This window comes from Phalaenopsis equestris, unplaced genomic scaffold (genome assembly GCF_001263595.1).
Source record: "Phalaenopsis equestris unplaced genomic scaffold, ASM126359v1 Scaffold001176, whole genome shotgun sequence".
NCBI lineage: Eukaryota > Viridiplantae > Streptophyta > Magnoliopsida > Asparagales > Orchidaceae > Phalaenopsis > Phalaenopsis equestris.
Window position 1 is genome coordinate 102,321 of NW_018165615.1, and position 16,423 is coordinate 118,743.

The window sequence follows — 16,423 nt, forward strand, 5'->3', positions numbered from 1 at the left end:
TAATTAACTAATATGGCTTGTGCTTATGGATTACATCGAATGCTAGCTATTAAAGTTTTCACAAAATGAGGGTGAAACCTTTGGGTATTATCTATCTATAATTTCATTTGCCTTTTAAAAATAATAATCCGAACTTCTTCATAAAACACTCATTTATTTTGGGGAGGTTTGGGCGTAAATTTTTAGAACCCACACTTTATACACCAAATGATGCAATTAGAAGGTGAAAGAGCATTGATATTATGTAAGGAAAAAAAATTGAAAAATAGTTTGTGCTCATTGATAATTCTCTTTGGGTGAAATATGAAATGTCAAATTAGGGTTTTGCACCCCTTGATGGCCCCTCTATTCGATCGAAAGACATATAAAGCCAGATAAAACTCGATTGATTGAATTCATCAACATCAATCATTTTGAAATTATATCAAGCTAGAACACTTATTGATAAAGTTGAACACTTAGACCAACCCAATTAGTTTCATATAACATAATTTTAATTCACTTGGATCCAAATCCAACACATATTTGTCAATGGAAAATGGCCCACTATAGCACACAGGTATTTGCGGAGGCATAGCGTTTAACGTTTGGCGTTGCTCGTACCATTTTAAATACGATGCAAAATATTAAACAAATTTAAAAATGTTGATAATTATGAAATAATATTAAATTGAAAGATGAAATGATATGATAATTAAAACAACAAAAATAACACTTAAATTCAAGCACTTAGTAACGTATTTTTATAAACGATTAAATTAGTCATCTAAGGAATCATCATCATCCTCATGATCATCTTCATGAGTAAAAATTCTTATTTCCTTCATCAATATCATAATAACCGAGTAAAACATGATTTGCATTATCATTTTAGCAAAGGAATGAAGTTCACTAATGTGCTATGACACAATGTGTGGTCATGGACAGATTTATGCCCCATATATATATATATATATATATTAAATATGTAAACATCTAAGTACTTTGTAGTATGTATGTAAACTTCATTATATATATAAAATTTTGTGTTATTGTCACATCAGTACATATTCATAAAAAGTTGTATTTTATTTTAAAAAAATAGTATTAGTAGTATTTTTTTAATATGATGTTAAAAAATTGAGTTTCACATAAATAAATATTAAATTTTTGATGTTTGAGATATAAATATATTAGAATTAAATTGTATGTACATAAATCCTGCTTTATGACACAAATAACACATTCCATTTTGAAAAGCTATGCTGTCCCGTGCAAATTGGGCTGAGGGGGCTCCTTGTTATACGCCCTGGCGCACACCCTTTTACAACATTGTCATATCTGATCAAATAATTAACATAAGTCAATCATGTGGAAGCATTCTAAGAGTTTTCATTTATTCATTTATATATCTTCTAATAAATATAATAGTTTATTTACATAACATTCAAAATTTTCATCATATACATATCTGATCGTGCTTTCTTTTACATCAAAATTTGATATTAAAATAAAGGGTAACTGATCAAAATTTGATGTTTACTTTGGTTAAGCCTTGGCCTTTTTTTTCCTTGAATAATAATCAAACGCAATATTTGATAAGTTTAGATGTTCAATAAACATGGTGGATTAGTCCAATTTCTAGTAATCTTTTTTAAATGAAATGTGCTGCATAATAGTTGATCTAATTGGAAATGTGATATCTAATTGAAAGAAATTTTAATAAAATATTATAAATATTATTTTAGTTGCTTGTAGATGTGTCATCACATTAGACTAATCTATTTATAAACCTTTTTTCGCATTTTATTTATTACTTACGGTCAAAGATTGTGCTCTAGCTTTATAATGTATAAAGTCTGTAGACTTGGTTTATTAGCTATTAAAGCTCAAAAGCTATACATTGAGGAACCTATTTTCTTTCTTAGGGCTCAGTTTTATCATTGTACCTGTATAGGTATTATAAATATATCAATTTGAGGGCTTTTTATAAGTATCATAAACATGTTAGCATGTTGACACTTTTACCTCTGTGTGGGCTTATCATTATCTCCATATCTGTATAGGTATTATAAATATAATATTTAAGGACACTTTTGTTTTGAAATTGGCTTAACTTTATCGCCCTGCCCATATTGGCTATCTTGTACTTGTTTCCATCCCATTCACATACTTAACTTCTTAAGCTCTTTTGATTTTCATTTTTGAACATTTGAATATTTTTAGCCTTCATATTTTACATAAAATTTAAGAAAGCGCATTATTTGTACCTTAAAAGTATTATTTGCCTTTTTATCATTTTAATAACATGTTAATATACTTCAAATGCTTTAAATACATGCGTATCATATTTTAAAAAATGTTGCATTATCATTTTTATCATGCCTCGTATAACTATAATGTACACTTTATAAAATAAAATATTTCTTATACCTTACATATCTAATTACCTATAAAATTAAACAAAATTTACTAGCTGAATTATAAATTATCTTACCCAATTCATGACAGCATGACCAACTTTCTCAGTACTTTTACCACAAAATCTTTTCTTTTTTATAAATTTAAAACGGCAAATTTCTGAATTTATAGTATTTCATGGCTTATAATTTAATTCCAAATCAAATTAACCTCAGAATACATTTTATCTTAAAATAACTCTTCTTTTTACGAACAGCGAAGTCTATCACTTCGATTTGGAATCTTTTCTCAAATGAAAATAATAAAAAAAAAGAATTTTATCTTAAATTTACAACTTATTCTTCTTCTTCTCCTCTGCTTACTCTTCTCTTCTTCTTCTTCTTTTCCTCTGCTTCTCTTCTCTTCTTCTTCTTTCCTTACTCTCTTTCTCCTTGTACATTTACCTCAGCCCAGCTTCTACCGGAGCCATATGTTTCCACTTCGTTAAGGTTACGAGGCTTTGCACTTTATACTTGTATAAGTAATTATATTAATGTTCTTTTCTTTCTGTACTAGAACTTTTAAAAGCTGGCTTAAGCTTTAAAAACATAACTTTTTATGGGAGATAAATGCTGGTTGGTCCCAAATGTACCACTGTTTGAATATTCGGTGACACATCGACCACATCAGAACTTTATGCTGTTCATCCACTGAAAATGTGAATTTTTAATTCTTTTCATTTATAACTGATCTGTCTTCTCGTAGATTGGAGATCAACGCCAGTACCTAACATCATGATTGTTTATCTTAATCCAATAGTAAAGCTACCGGCACAGTGCAACATTTTATTTGTCATTTTTGGTCTAAGGATATGATTTTTGCTCAATGCATTTTGGTATTAAGATTTTGTAGGACCAAGGATTTTGCATCTCCTTTGTTTGATATCTAACAGTGTTAGGGAGTTTAAAACCTTTGAATTTCTATATGTTGGTGCTGTTATAGGTGTAAGCTGAGTTCACTGATGTTGAAGTGCTCATTTGGATTTTCATTGCTGAAAAATGAAAAATAAATGGTTTTGAGTATAGTCATTTCCCTTATCTTATTCTCTTATGCACTTCTGCAACTATTTGCTGAAAAGTTCAAACAGCAGTAGTCAGCTGTGGTATCAGCACCGATATCAGGTAGGGTAAAGGGATTCCACATCATGCCGTCATTATAATTTATTAAGAAATATTGATTACTCTATATAGAATATATTATAATTTTGGATTTGGGTGATCAGATTTGAATAATTTTTAACTTTGAATACATTTTTAGGTTGCATTTACTCAATTTTTTATACAAGTCTTCTGTCATAATTTTTTCATACAAGTCTTTTGTCATAATTTTTTTTACTTATCATTCATGTCTATTTGTTTTTCAGTATGGGGGTAGGAAACTGGATGCCATTGATGATTCTATGTTATTTTTTTTTTCAATTCTGCACACGTGATGTGACTAATTATTTCCAAGATAATTTATGACTTATTTTTCATATTGGAGGGTTAAGCTGAAACATTTTATTGTAGTTTAGTCTGTTATTTTATTTTGTTATTCTGGTATTCGTAGATATTTTTGGATAGTTTTACTTATACTTATGTTTTTCTAAGTTTTTCGAATCAGGATTACTTATAAGTTTTATTTTGCCAAGATAATTTATGACTTAGATTTTCGAATCAGGATTACTTATAAGTTTTATTTTGCTTAACTGATTTAGCTTATGATATTTAAAATGACATTTTCTGTTATTAACATTCACGCCAATTATTAATTTTTTTGTGGATTTTCTGATTAGATTCATTGACAGGCTCTCATTGAGACTAATGATCGTGAAATTTGTGTGAGCTTGGCTTGCTGTAATGAAAAGTACAAAAAAGACGAAGGTGCGGTTGGAAGGGATCGAATAATTATGAATGAACTAGAACCATCTCTCCAAACCCGCAGTCAATGCCTTGAACATATTGGTATTCACTGGAACATTGAAATCTTTCAATTTCAATGGTAGATTTTGTCTTGATATATTGTATTATTTGTAGGAAAGATCTTCAGACCTGCCTTTTCTAAATTTGATAATGAAAGTGATACTTTTGTAAGCTGATCACATTTTACATCATTCCTGCGTGCAATTTCAATTTTCTGGCGTTTTGATTGATATTCAATTCTTTCTCCTTTTTTTATGTAGGTTGGTGAGGCTGTTTTGAGAGGTTACATTCTCGTGCATCTTAATAACAACCATGAGAAGTTTAATTTATTGATGTTAGTTACTGTTTCCATATTTCCATACTCTGTGATATTTCTCCATTATGTGGATCAAACCTTAGATTGGCTAATATTAAGTATTTGTTAATGCTTGTGCATGATTCTGTTGATAAGTTTGTTGTAATACATTGTTTGTCTTTCTAGTTTTATGCTGCAGAAACTCTTTGCGCTTGTTGATCAGACTGCCGCCCCTGATAATGTGGATGCTCTACAAAATATGGAAGTTCTGCTTATTGGACATATTATAACTATCTATCTAAAGGTGTATTGCATTACTCTATAACTTGAGTAATTTTTTTGCTGTCTTTTATCTATTTGTATTGTGTGTGTTTGCTCTAATTTTATTATGTTCAATATGATACTTGCTGATAGAAATGAATTAATTTGAAATTTTTAAGTGTCTTGAATATAGTTGACAAGTGATGATATTTATATAGATTAATTTGAATTATTTCACCTTCTAGTAATAATAGCTTTTGAGAACTAGAAAGATAGGTTCTTCATAACTGTAGTCGTCTTCCAGATTACATTTTCTTTTTTTTTGTCAGTTTTTTTTAGCGTGTTTTCAGCTACTCAATCTAGTGAATAGGGTTGCATTTTATGCAAGGGAAAGGACATATGTACATGCATATAGTCTTATTCTTAGACTTATTTTTTCAACAAATTTGTTTATATCTAGACTCAAGGCGAACAAATTCCCAAAAAAACTCATCAAAACCTAAGGTAGGGACCCCAAATGAGGTTTAAATACCAAACAATGGGCCTTGAATCTCAACTAAATACCTAAAAGATTCTCCAAAGCTTCAGCTGAATTGCAGCTAAAACCATTAGAGATAATAAAAGGTTTTAAACATCAATGCTATCATGATGGTTTTTGATAAAGTTTGCTATCATATCGTGGCTATTCCCTTTAAAAGTAGAGTGAATGACTTAGAAAGGTTAGATTTTAAGGAACACTTAATGATCAAGGGACTGTAGAGGAAGTAGTCTTAATGCAAAGAGAAGACGATGCCTCAAATGAGAATTATATTAGATTATAAATGTAAAAAAATTATTAGAGGTTACAATGGATCAAATGGCTCAATTTCAGGCATTACTGTCCTAGAAATCATGGTGGATTCGTCCATTGATCTTGGTATGGTTCTTGAGTTTCTCGAGGGCATTTATGAAAAATAAGAAGAACCATTACCACATTGGGGAGATTAGTTATGCATTCACTTATTGTCAAGATGGTTGCTAAACTAGTGTTATACATGTCAGATGATTCAATGAATGGTTATACGGTGAAAATTTGTTTGAAAACTTTGAATCAGATATCCCTTTTTATTAGTAGATTTCTACGTAAAAAAATCTTGATTGAAAATGTTATTCGATATAATCTTTGGGCAAATAAGAGGCGATATTTTAAGAGATTATATAGGTCTCAGTTTTATTCCATCTCCCTGGGGAAGAGTTATATTTGGTGGTAGAAATTCAATTAATGGTATGAGCGGTCAGTTCATGAGTATGTGATTGAGTTTAGACAACACGATTTCTATTTTAATTTTATTTCATTGCAGAAATAATTGATCCTTATGATATTAATTGCAGGACTACATGGAAGTCGTGGAAGATAACTTAATTTTTCGTATTATAGGCTTTTATAGAGGTCAGCTCATAAGCTATTATTACAGAGTATCCAAACTAGCCTTAGTTGCTAGAAGAATCCCCAAAGTAGTGGAAAAAGTAAAAGAACACATTGTAGGAGATAATAGGCAAAATTGTGAAACTGTTTAAATCATTGCTAATTTAAGAGCTAGCCATGCAAATGCATATTGTTGGAATTGCTTTTTGAAAAGAGAGCACACTGGAAGGAGGTTGACTTTGATTATAATAGAAAATATTTTTCAATTATGAATAACACATCATGGTGCAAAGTTATTTTAGAGCCATAAGATTGCATATATTATTTTAAACACAGCACAATAACAAATTATAGATAATTTATTGGTAATTCAATAATTTGAACATCCTAATGCTAATGTTCACTTTCAATATCCTATAAATAGAACATGAGAATGTTTTAACGTGTGATATTTTAGTGATTTTATCTTTCAATTCTTTGATATTCTCCAAAATTTCATATTTGACACTTAAGGGAATCTAGTATCCAAAGTCAATATCATGAGTAATTTCTCTCTATGCAATTTTGCCACTAAATATACATTTTAATCCACCTGTTTTATTTTTCTTTGCCAAAAAATATACTTTCCTGCCATTTTTTCTCTTTTTTATTGATTGTGAGTGGATTATCCGTGCTATTGGCATATATACCCATAAAGGCAAGAGGTCATAGAACTTGAAAGACTCTGATATGTTAATGAAAGAATTTACTGATGGCTATAGGCAATGGCAAGGAATTTGTTCTTCAAGCTCAATTAGAGCATTATCTCTTATTCACACATGCAATAGTAAAAATGGTTGATAGAACTTTATGGGAGGTCATCTGGCTAGATAGAGTTGATTGAGCCTTCGGTTCACATGTGTTTCGGTCCTTAGAAATGGTTCTTCTATGCTTGAACTTTGATTCCACTAGTGAAACCACGAGCTGATAAGGGACTGACAAAAGAATCTATTTCTTTAGTATGATAATAAATTGGGAAGTGGAGGACATTTTTGTGGACCAACATTTCATTTGGAGATAGATATTCATATTTGAAATAGGGTACTTTGGTCACAATGTTTATAACATTTATATTTAAGTAAAGAATTCAGTCAGATAAGGCTAAATTAATGAAAAAATGTGCTGTTAGAATAATGGTTTTTTGTTAAAACCATTTTTAATCCCTGAGACTAATTTATAAATTGGAAAAGTGATAAGGGCTAAAATGGAGGGTTGTGAAAGTGTGGACTTACGTGTTTCATGAACTGAATTTCAAAGACTTGAGTGATATTCACCTGTCTTGAAATAATATTAGAAAGTACAAAGTCTCCTGACTGAGGCCTTAAATTGGTGGCTTGCGGTGCTTTGATTTATGTTTCATAATCATATTCTTAAGAATTATTTAATTCTTTTGAAATCTTTTCTATAAAATCTCTTAATAGATTAGATTTGTAGCATTTTTTATTTTGATCAAAGTAAAATTTGAAGTACTTCATTGGGCTCAAATATTGGGAAAAAATTTGCGTACAATAGAGGTACGCAGCGCTGTGTACAATTTTGAGGTTATACCGAGGGTATAAGGGGGTTATATCTGCGATATAACTCCTTGTAACCTCCATGTAATCTGCTGTAACTTACTTTTAACCTACTAATAAATTCTTAATATATGATAACAGAAGCACGAAACTTATATGTAGGTTACAAGTAGGTTACACTAGGTTATATGGAGGTTACAAGGGGTTATACCCTATAACCCCTTTATACCCTCCGTATAACATCGAAATCGTACGCAGCGCTGCGTACGTGATTTGGACTTTAAATCTGGTCATGCTGCCTTCACAGTTACGATTATTGACCCAAAATTTGACAGGGGAAGAGTTAGAAGGGTAGTTTACTAATAAAAAATAGGTCCCAAAATTAGGCTGTTATATTTTTGAAATCCGAAAGATGATCGATACTACATGACCTAAAAGTGTCGGAGCTACAATTGGAGTAGTATTTTGATATGTTTGATTTGGTTGCCAAACATTGCTTGATTAAAAGGGGATGATTAATTAGTTTTGCAAGATGAGTAGGTTGACAATGAAGTATTGTGCGGGTATGATGGGCATGAGGCTTTGTAATATTGTAAAACTTTTTAGTCATATTATTCATTTTTAGCTAGGGGAAGAATGGTTATTTTGTTTGAATGGAAGGAGAGGTAAGGAGGGGAGTGGGTGTTGTGTAGGGGAAATAAAGAGATGGGGAGGGGGAATTAATTGGTTTAAGAAATGAAACAAGCTGGCTTTCAGTTGGAGAGAGGGAGAAATTTGATCATTGTTTCACTTACTAGCAATAGCAATTTGGGGGAGGGAGTGTGCTGATGATTGCAATAATTGTGGTTCAGAGTGCTAGAGTAAATTAGAAAAAAATCATTATGGTAGAGGGATATTGGTTTTGAAATTCGTAAATTCACGGGCATGACTTAGGGGTGATTTCATGAATGTTAGCTTATATTTGGCTCTTTCAAGCCTTTGATTGTTTTGCTCATTCTGACTGCGCTTGATTCTGAGATCACTTTTGTACAACTCGAAAGTTCCTTTTCTTACTTGAGTTCTAACTATGATACCTTAAGATGTATTTTTTGACTGGTTATAATTTATGTTATCTATTTAATGATTATAATTGCATGTTTATTTAAGATATGTGGGTGTACTAGGTATTATGATACTCTAAAAAAAGGTGATAATCTGTAGTTAGTTGCTGACTTTGATATTGTTGGGCATGAATTTTATCTAAGCTAAATTTTCAAATGCCACTAATGTTAATTTTTGGATTATTGCAGTCTCAATATTATTGTTCAGTTTTTGAGGAATTGTTTTATTTGGTCTATTTAATAATATTATATGTAGAAATTAAGTAATGAGAAAAGCTCTCGAGAATTTTCATTCACTTTTTTGTACAAGAGGGAATGCATGTATACAAATCCTGGAGCCATTACAAAATAAGAATTAATAAAAAAAAGGAGGGAAGAATAATCAGGGATATTGATCCCATGGGAAAGCACGTGAATTACAATTTGAAAGTTATAGAGAGAGATTTAACGATACAGAGCCTCGATCTAACGATATAAAGACTTGATCTCTGTTCCTTGATCTAATGGTACAAAACCTTAATCTGTGGGGCTTAAGTTTTTTATAATTCAAGTTGAAATTCAACTCTCTCCTCAAACTGGATGGTAGAGTCATAGAAATCAACCATTCTAGATTTGCTTATGATATTTTTAAATGTTGGGTTGCAGAGTCCTTTGAACAATTCTTCAGCTAGTTGATTTTCTGCTGACGCATGAAATACAAAGCTTGCCTCTTTTAAGTCTCTCTTTTATAAAGTGCCTACAACTTCAACATGCTTTGTACGATCACGTTGTACTGGATTGTGTATTATTGATAGCTGATTTGTTATCACAATATATTTTTATAAGCTTTTTTCACTTGATTTTTAAATCGTCTAATATATTTTTAGCCCATAGAAGCTTAAAATTCTCTTGCACATTGACTCTAAATTCAGTTTTAACAATTAATCTTGAAACAACACTTTTTTTCTTGCTTCTCCGAGTTAAGAATGTATATTACCCAAAGGTAGACTTTCTATACACCGGTGATCTCACATAGTCTGCATCTTTGTATCCTTCAACTTGTAGGATGCCATGTCTTTTGTATAAAATTCATTTTCCTGGGCTTGATTTGTGATATATGAAGGTTCTATAAGTGGCTTAAAGGCGTGAATCTTTAAGTTTATGTTTGAATTGACTAACTAGACTTACCACTAATGCAATGTTTGGATACGCATGAGATTAGTGGATTAATTAGATTAATTTTCCACTAACCTTTGATATTGTCACGTATCTACATCAACTCCATCGAGGTCCAGTTTTTTTGTCCTGGTTAAGTCAGAGTTTCATATGGCTTACACTTTGTTATCTTTATCTTTTTTAAGATACATATAACATATTTTTTGTTGAGAGAGAAATATTCCTACATTAGATTGAGTCACTTATATTCTCAAAAATTGTTTGAGTTTTCATCTCTCTTTAATTTCAAATTCTTCATAAAATCTTTTTCTGAGAGTTTCTTTTTTGTTATCTTCTATATTAATCATATCATCAATATACAGAATAAAAATTAAAATTTTACCATCAAGGGAGTACTTTATGAAGAGAGCATGTTGTCCTTGACTTTGTTTGTATCCAGCTTCTTCCACAATTTGCCAAATCAAACTCTTGGTGATTGTTTTCGTCCATATATGGTCCTTTTCAATTTACATACCTAATTCTTTCTAAAAGAGCTATAAAGTCTTGGTTGTGGATTCATATAGACCTCTTCTTCGATATCATAAGGTTAAATATTTTTAACATCATATTGCTGTATAGACCACCAATAATTGGCTGCTAGAGATATTAGAATGCAAAATCTTCATTTTTGCCACATGAACAAAAATTTCATGATAACCCCATATGTATAGTATGTCACTTTGAAAATTTATTTGCATTTTACCATTTTTTCTTCTGGTAATTCAGTGCTCTCCCATGTACGATTTTTTTCTAAGACATTAATCTCCTCTCATGAATTCCTTCCAATTTTTATTTTCAAGTGCCTCAAATAAAATTTGTGGAATGAAAATATGATTGGTGTTGATGTTGATTAAAAAAGTTTTATGAGATGGAGATAATTTATGAAATGATTTGTATTAAAAGATGTGCTATAAATGAGTTGTAGTGGGTTGAGTAGTTTTCTTTGGTAATAGTTTTGAGTGTTGGAATTGTTGGAGATCTTGGTTACACTTGTTCCTTCTTGTATAGCTCTGATGGGGGATAGTCGATGCAAATTTTATATTTGAAGGACTGTTGAAATTCATAATAAGGCGTAATAAAACATGATATTTCATTGATGTAAAAAAAGGGTATAAATAACCCTTTAATGAATCCTAGAATAGGAAAGACACTAAAAAAAATAATATGAAAAAAAAAAAAAAAATTTCTGATATCTCAATAAAATATGAAAACTTAAATTATGAAAAATATCTAACTCCTAATCCAATAAAATAAATATAAAATAGGAAAGGAAATAACTCCTAATTCAAGGGAATAATTTATTTCTCATAATTTCTCACATGAATAAATTATTTTCTAGTATGACTCATAACACTCCTCAAGTTGAAACATGATTGAAAATCAAATTTAACTTGGATTTGACAACACCAAACAATGGGCGAGGAAGATATTGAGGGCAGAGCTTGAAGTCTTCCTCTCATACTGCGGTTTTCTTTGGCTGTAGTTTCTGTAGTGTCTGTAGATAGGTGGAAGACTCCTATAGGTAATACTGTAGGGGAGTTTGCTGGGAAGTAGACAACCAATTGGAAAAAGATGCAGGGTATGATTTGTAGAAAAAAAACTCAAGATCAGGCCTCCATGTAGGAAAAAACTCTAGAGGACATGCTGTGGGAAGGGTTTATGTAGAGGGTCAGCTGAAATGAAAGCTATGGAGGAGAGTCTGACCAAGTTAGCTGAAATGGAAGCTCTAGATGTTAATATCATATGACTGTAGTTCCTATTTTGTTAATTCTAAGCTATCTGACCAAGTCGCGGTAGCTAGGGCAAGATGTGGTACAACAAGCACAAAGAATGCACTTGTACATGCCGCCCAACTTTGCTCAGTCGTCCTTGTCCTGGTGATTCTCCTTCCCCAACACTGCAAGCAGGTCCTTACACTTCAGCCATGACTCCACGCTCTTATACTGCACGTAGAATTTGGTCATGTCCACCACAAGGTCCTTGATGACAAACATGTGCAATAGTGGCGTGATCGTAGTTACTGTACAACTCTCTGAGCAGATCATAGTGAGGCACGCCAACCCATTATCTCCATCCATATTCATCACACAGGACCCGCAGATGCCCTCGCGACACGATCGCTTAAAGGTAAGGCTCAGATCCATCTCATTTTTATCTTAATTAACGTGTCGTGAACCATCTAACTCGCACTTGCTTTTAGATCCAACTCATCCTTCAACTCAAACTTAACCACACGACAGAGTATTTTGGAAGGAAGATTGCAGACCATCATCTGGTGGTCAGGCACTTGATTCGTCGATGCCTCAACCTGCTCTGTATGAACACCCATTCACCCACGTGCGGGATCGATAATAGAGGGCCGGGGCTCACATGCTAGAGCTCGCTGTATATTCTCCTATGCCTCTTTCCTGATAGACAGACAATCTGTGCACGACGAAGAGAGGCTATCTCCATTGCCATTAGCACCACTGCTCTTCACGGAAGCTTCCAAAGACGCCATCTTGAGTAGAGATCTCACATCCACAGTACAAGTTAAGATTTCAAAGATCCTCCAACGCCAAAGCATTGTAAGAAAACAGATCGGTGTGGGAGAATAACATCCCTACCTTCCTGTAGAGATAATGACAGAAAGGGAGTCCGATGGTGGTAGAGATGATAGACATCATGACGCTGCATGTGACAAGATTGACAATGACGTTGCCTTTAAAGCCGACGAGGGAAGGAGAAGGTGAAGAAGAAAAAATAAAAATCGCTATTTCAAATACCGAAGTATTCCTCCCTTCTTGCACGGAGGATGGGAGGAAGAGAGTCCAACAGTTCTGGAATGAAGACTGGTGACTAGTGTACGAAATTAGGCTATGGTAGCATGTGAAAATTCAGAATAATGCGGAATAAAACATGATATTTCATTAATGTAAAAAGGGGCATACATAACTTTTTCATGAATCTTAGAGTAGTAAAAAGAAAATAATATGGAAGGAAAGATATAACTCCTAATATCTCCATAAAATAGGAGAGCTTATAATGGGAAATGATCTAACTCCTTATCCAGTGAAATAAATATAAGATAGGAAAAGTAATAACTTCTACTTCAAGGAAATAATTTTTTCCTCATAATTGCTCACAAGAATAAATTATTTCTTAGTATAACTCCTAATTGATTTTTTGTTGTAGGAATGTCAAGATGAAACATATATTTATTAAAATGAGAATTCTCCCACTGAAGATGAACTTGAGGGAAGAAGCTATGGTTTTCATCAAATATGACATCCATTGACGTGAATAATCTTTTTTGTTGGCGAATGATAACATTAATGACAAAATATTCGATGAATATGCATTTGAGAGTTTTTGGATCAAAATTTCCTCTATGTTATTTATGGATATGAACTTGAAGGAATGCATCCAAAAATTTTTGGAGGGATCTTTGAGAAGTTGTTCACATGAAATAATTCTCAAATAATTTAATGGACTTTTAAAATCAATTATTATTGAGATTTTTTTATTGATTAAATAAATAGCTGTTACAACAAATCTCTGATATTATTTTAGTATTTGATCATCTAGAAGAAGTGCCATATTTATCCCCAAAAGTTGATGATTTTCCTTTTCTTACACTCTATTTTGTCGGGGAGTTTCAGGATATAAATATTGTCAGATAATACACTTCTTTGACAAAAATGATGTTAATTTGTGATTAATATAATCACAAACATTATTAGTTAAGAAAAATACAATTTATGAATTAAATTGATTTTTTTTATCATAACAGTGAATATAACATTAGATATTTGTTTAATTAAATATACCCATATCGTTTGAGTGCGGTCATCAATAAAAGTAGCGAAATCAGTAACTCCAGAGGGTTCTCAGGAATTTTAGAGGGTTCTCAAGAATTAATACAAAATGGCTAACAATGTTTTGGAGTTACATTGAGGAAAGGAAACATGGCAATGTTTAGCAATTTCATAAGTTTCAAAATGTAAGTTTTAATGTTTGTATTTATGAAAAGCGAAAGAAACATACACAGAAGATTTTTGAGAGAGTATGTTCTAATTTATAACGATGGGTCCAGATGTAGTCGGTAGTATGAGAGGTGAATTAATATGATAGTTGACCTCAATTTTCAAGAAAGTATAAGACATTTTTTTCTCTAGCCTTTCCAATCATCTTCGTCGTAGTTAGATATTGAAAACACAAAAATCAGTAAAAAATATTATTTTATATTTGTGGTTTTTTTTGTATATTTATGAATAGATAAAAAATTAACTGCAAGGTGTGGGACATATAATACATCAGTGAAAGTTAAATTGGGAGAGATTAAGTTGTCTCTTTGTTCGACTATCGTTTTTAAAGTTCCATCTGCAATTTTATTTTCCTATTGTTAGGACAGAGTTTGTAAGTTTGAAATATATTGGCAGGTTTATCATGCGGTTAGTGACTCCTGAATCCTGAATCTATGGAGGAGAAAAACTACTAGAGACACTACAACAACAACAAACCTTTTATCTCACTTAGTGTGGTCGCTACATGAGTCTTTTTTCTCCCTTGTATTATTTTCATTTTATTCTAATAAATTAAGATCAAAATTTATACAATATGCTCAAGTTTTTATAGGTCTACTTCTGCCTTAACATAAGTTGAACATAAAAAATCTACTCTTGTAATCGAATCATCAGATTTTCGATGTTTAATGTGACCAATTTGAGCAAGTGAGGAAGATCCTTTTGGTTTTTTCAAGGAATTGAAAATTTTTTTTTATTTGTTGATTTCTTCTAAATTGAATTCTTATGACATCACTGACAAGTCTGTCCTTTTTTATTTTCTCCTTTACTTTCTCTATGGTATTGGGGTTTTCCGTGAAGTTTCCAACATTTTCTTTTGTGTGCCCTTTATTTTTGCATTAGTTGCATTAGAGATTTCTTTTGAATGAATGATGTTGTCTTTCTTTTGGAGAAAGTTCTTTGGTACATAGTCCCTTACCTTGGGATTCAGAATTGTCATGCTAGATATTTCAAGGACTGGAATATTGACCATTACTGTCTTTCTAACGAGAGAGAATGCTTATTCAGAGAAGGGAGATTTTCTTTGCTTAAGATTTGAATTCGATTTTGGTCAAGGTCAAACTCATTGGCGAGTCTCGTCAAAAACTCATAGATCCTTTCTCGCTCGATGAATTTTGTATGGATCGTCGTATCTTCACATCAGGACATCTTGAGATCTTGGTAGTGATTCAACTCTACTAATAAACCTTTGAGTATAGTTGTTTAGCTACATCCTAAATTTCTTTTGTGGTAGAGAGAAATGTAATGGTTCAGTGATCTTCAGTAGCATGGTCTTCCATAACCATGTTATGATCATGAAATTAGTTTCTTCCCAAAGTAAAAAAATTGGGTCTTTGGGCTAATGTTAGATCCCTAAGGTGTTGGATATTTTCTTTTCCCTTTAGAATGCTCGTCACAATTTGAGACCAAGTAAGGTAATTTTTTCTGTTAAAGCGATAAGATGCTTGAAATACTCTCCTTTGGTTTTATTTTGCACCATTAGTCATGATTGAGTTTTTTGAAGGAATGTCAAAGAACCCAACATCATGAAAGGAAAGAGAATTTGAAAAAAGGGATAAGATTGGAATTGGAAACCCTAACCTTAGAGAATAATAACAAAGGTTAGATGGATTACCCTAAACTCATTTTGATATATTCTAAGCAATAAGTAATAAGTAAAGCCCTCAAGAATTTTTATTCACTTCTTTGTACAAGGGTGGGAATGTATATATACTGCTCTAAGAGACATTACAAAATAGCATTAAATCAAACAAGGAGAGAAGAATAATTACGGACAACAATCCTATAGGGAAGTAGATGCATTACAATTTGAGGGTCATAGAGAGACAGATCTAAGAGCTTCGGTCCGTATGCCTTGATCTAATGGTACAAAGACTTAATGCGTGTGCCTTGATATGACTGTATAGAGCCTTGATCCATGCGCTTTTAGTTCTTTGTTATCATTGGAGTAGAACTTCATTACTTATTTATCTTGTTCTTCCCTTTCATACTGGTTGGTAATTTATTGAGTGCAGTTGCTAGATTTTTTTTGGGAATTTGCATACATACCACACAATTTATATATACTTATTTATATAAAATACTGGTTGGTAATTTATTGAGTCTCGTCAAATACTTATTTATCTTGTATTTACACATCTGACATCCAAACTTTGTTATTGATTTATATAACATTTAGAAGTCTCAATCACATAAATATATATATTGTTT

The 16,423-nt window shown here is 31.8% G+C and overlaps 1 protein-coding gene across 2 annotated transcripts in view; it reads left to right on the top strand.

Annotated features, from left to right (window-relative positions):
* LOC110033419 (DNA-directed RNA polymerase I subunit 2) overlaps positions 1–16,423 on the top strand; it is a 109,191-nt gene that overhangs the window by 31,445 nt on the left and 61,323 nt on the right. For both annotated transcript variants that reach the window (XM_020737388.1, XM_020737389.1), the window contains 4 exons: positions 4,226–4,382; positions 4,455–4,507; positions 4,601–4,674; positions 4,822–4,939. In XM_020737388.1, the coding sequence (XP_020593047.1) occupies positions 4,226–4,382; positions 4,455–4,507; positions 4,601–4,674; positions 4,822–4,939 (402 nt within the window). The remainder of the gene's footprint in view (positions 1–4,225; positions 4,383–4,454; positions 4,508–4,600; positions 4,675–4,821; positions 4,940–16,423) is intronic.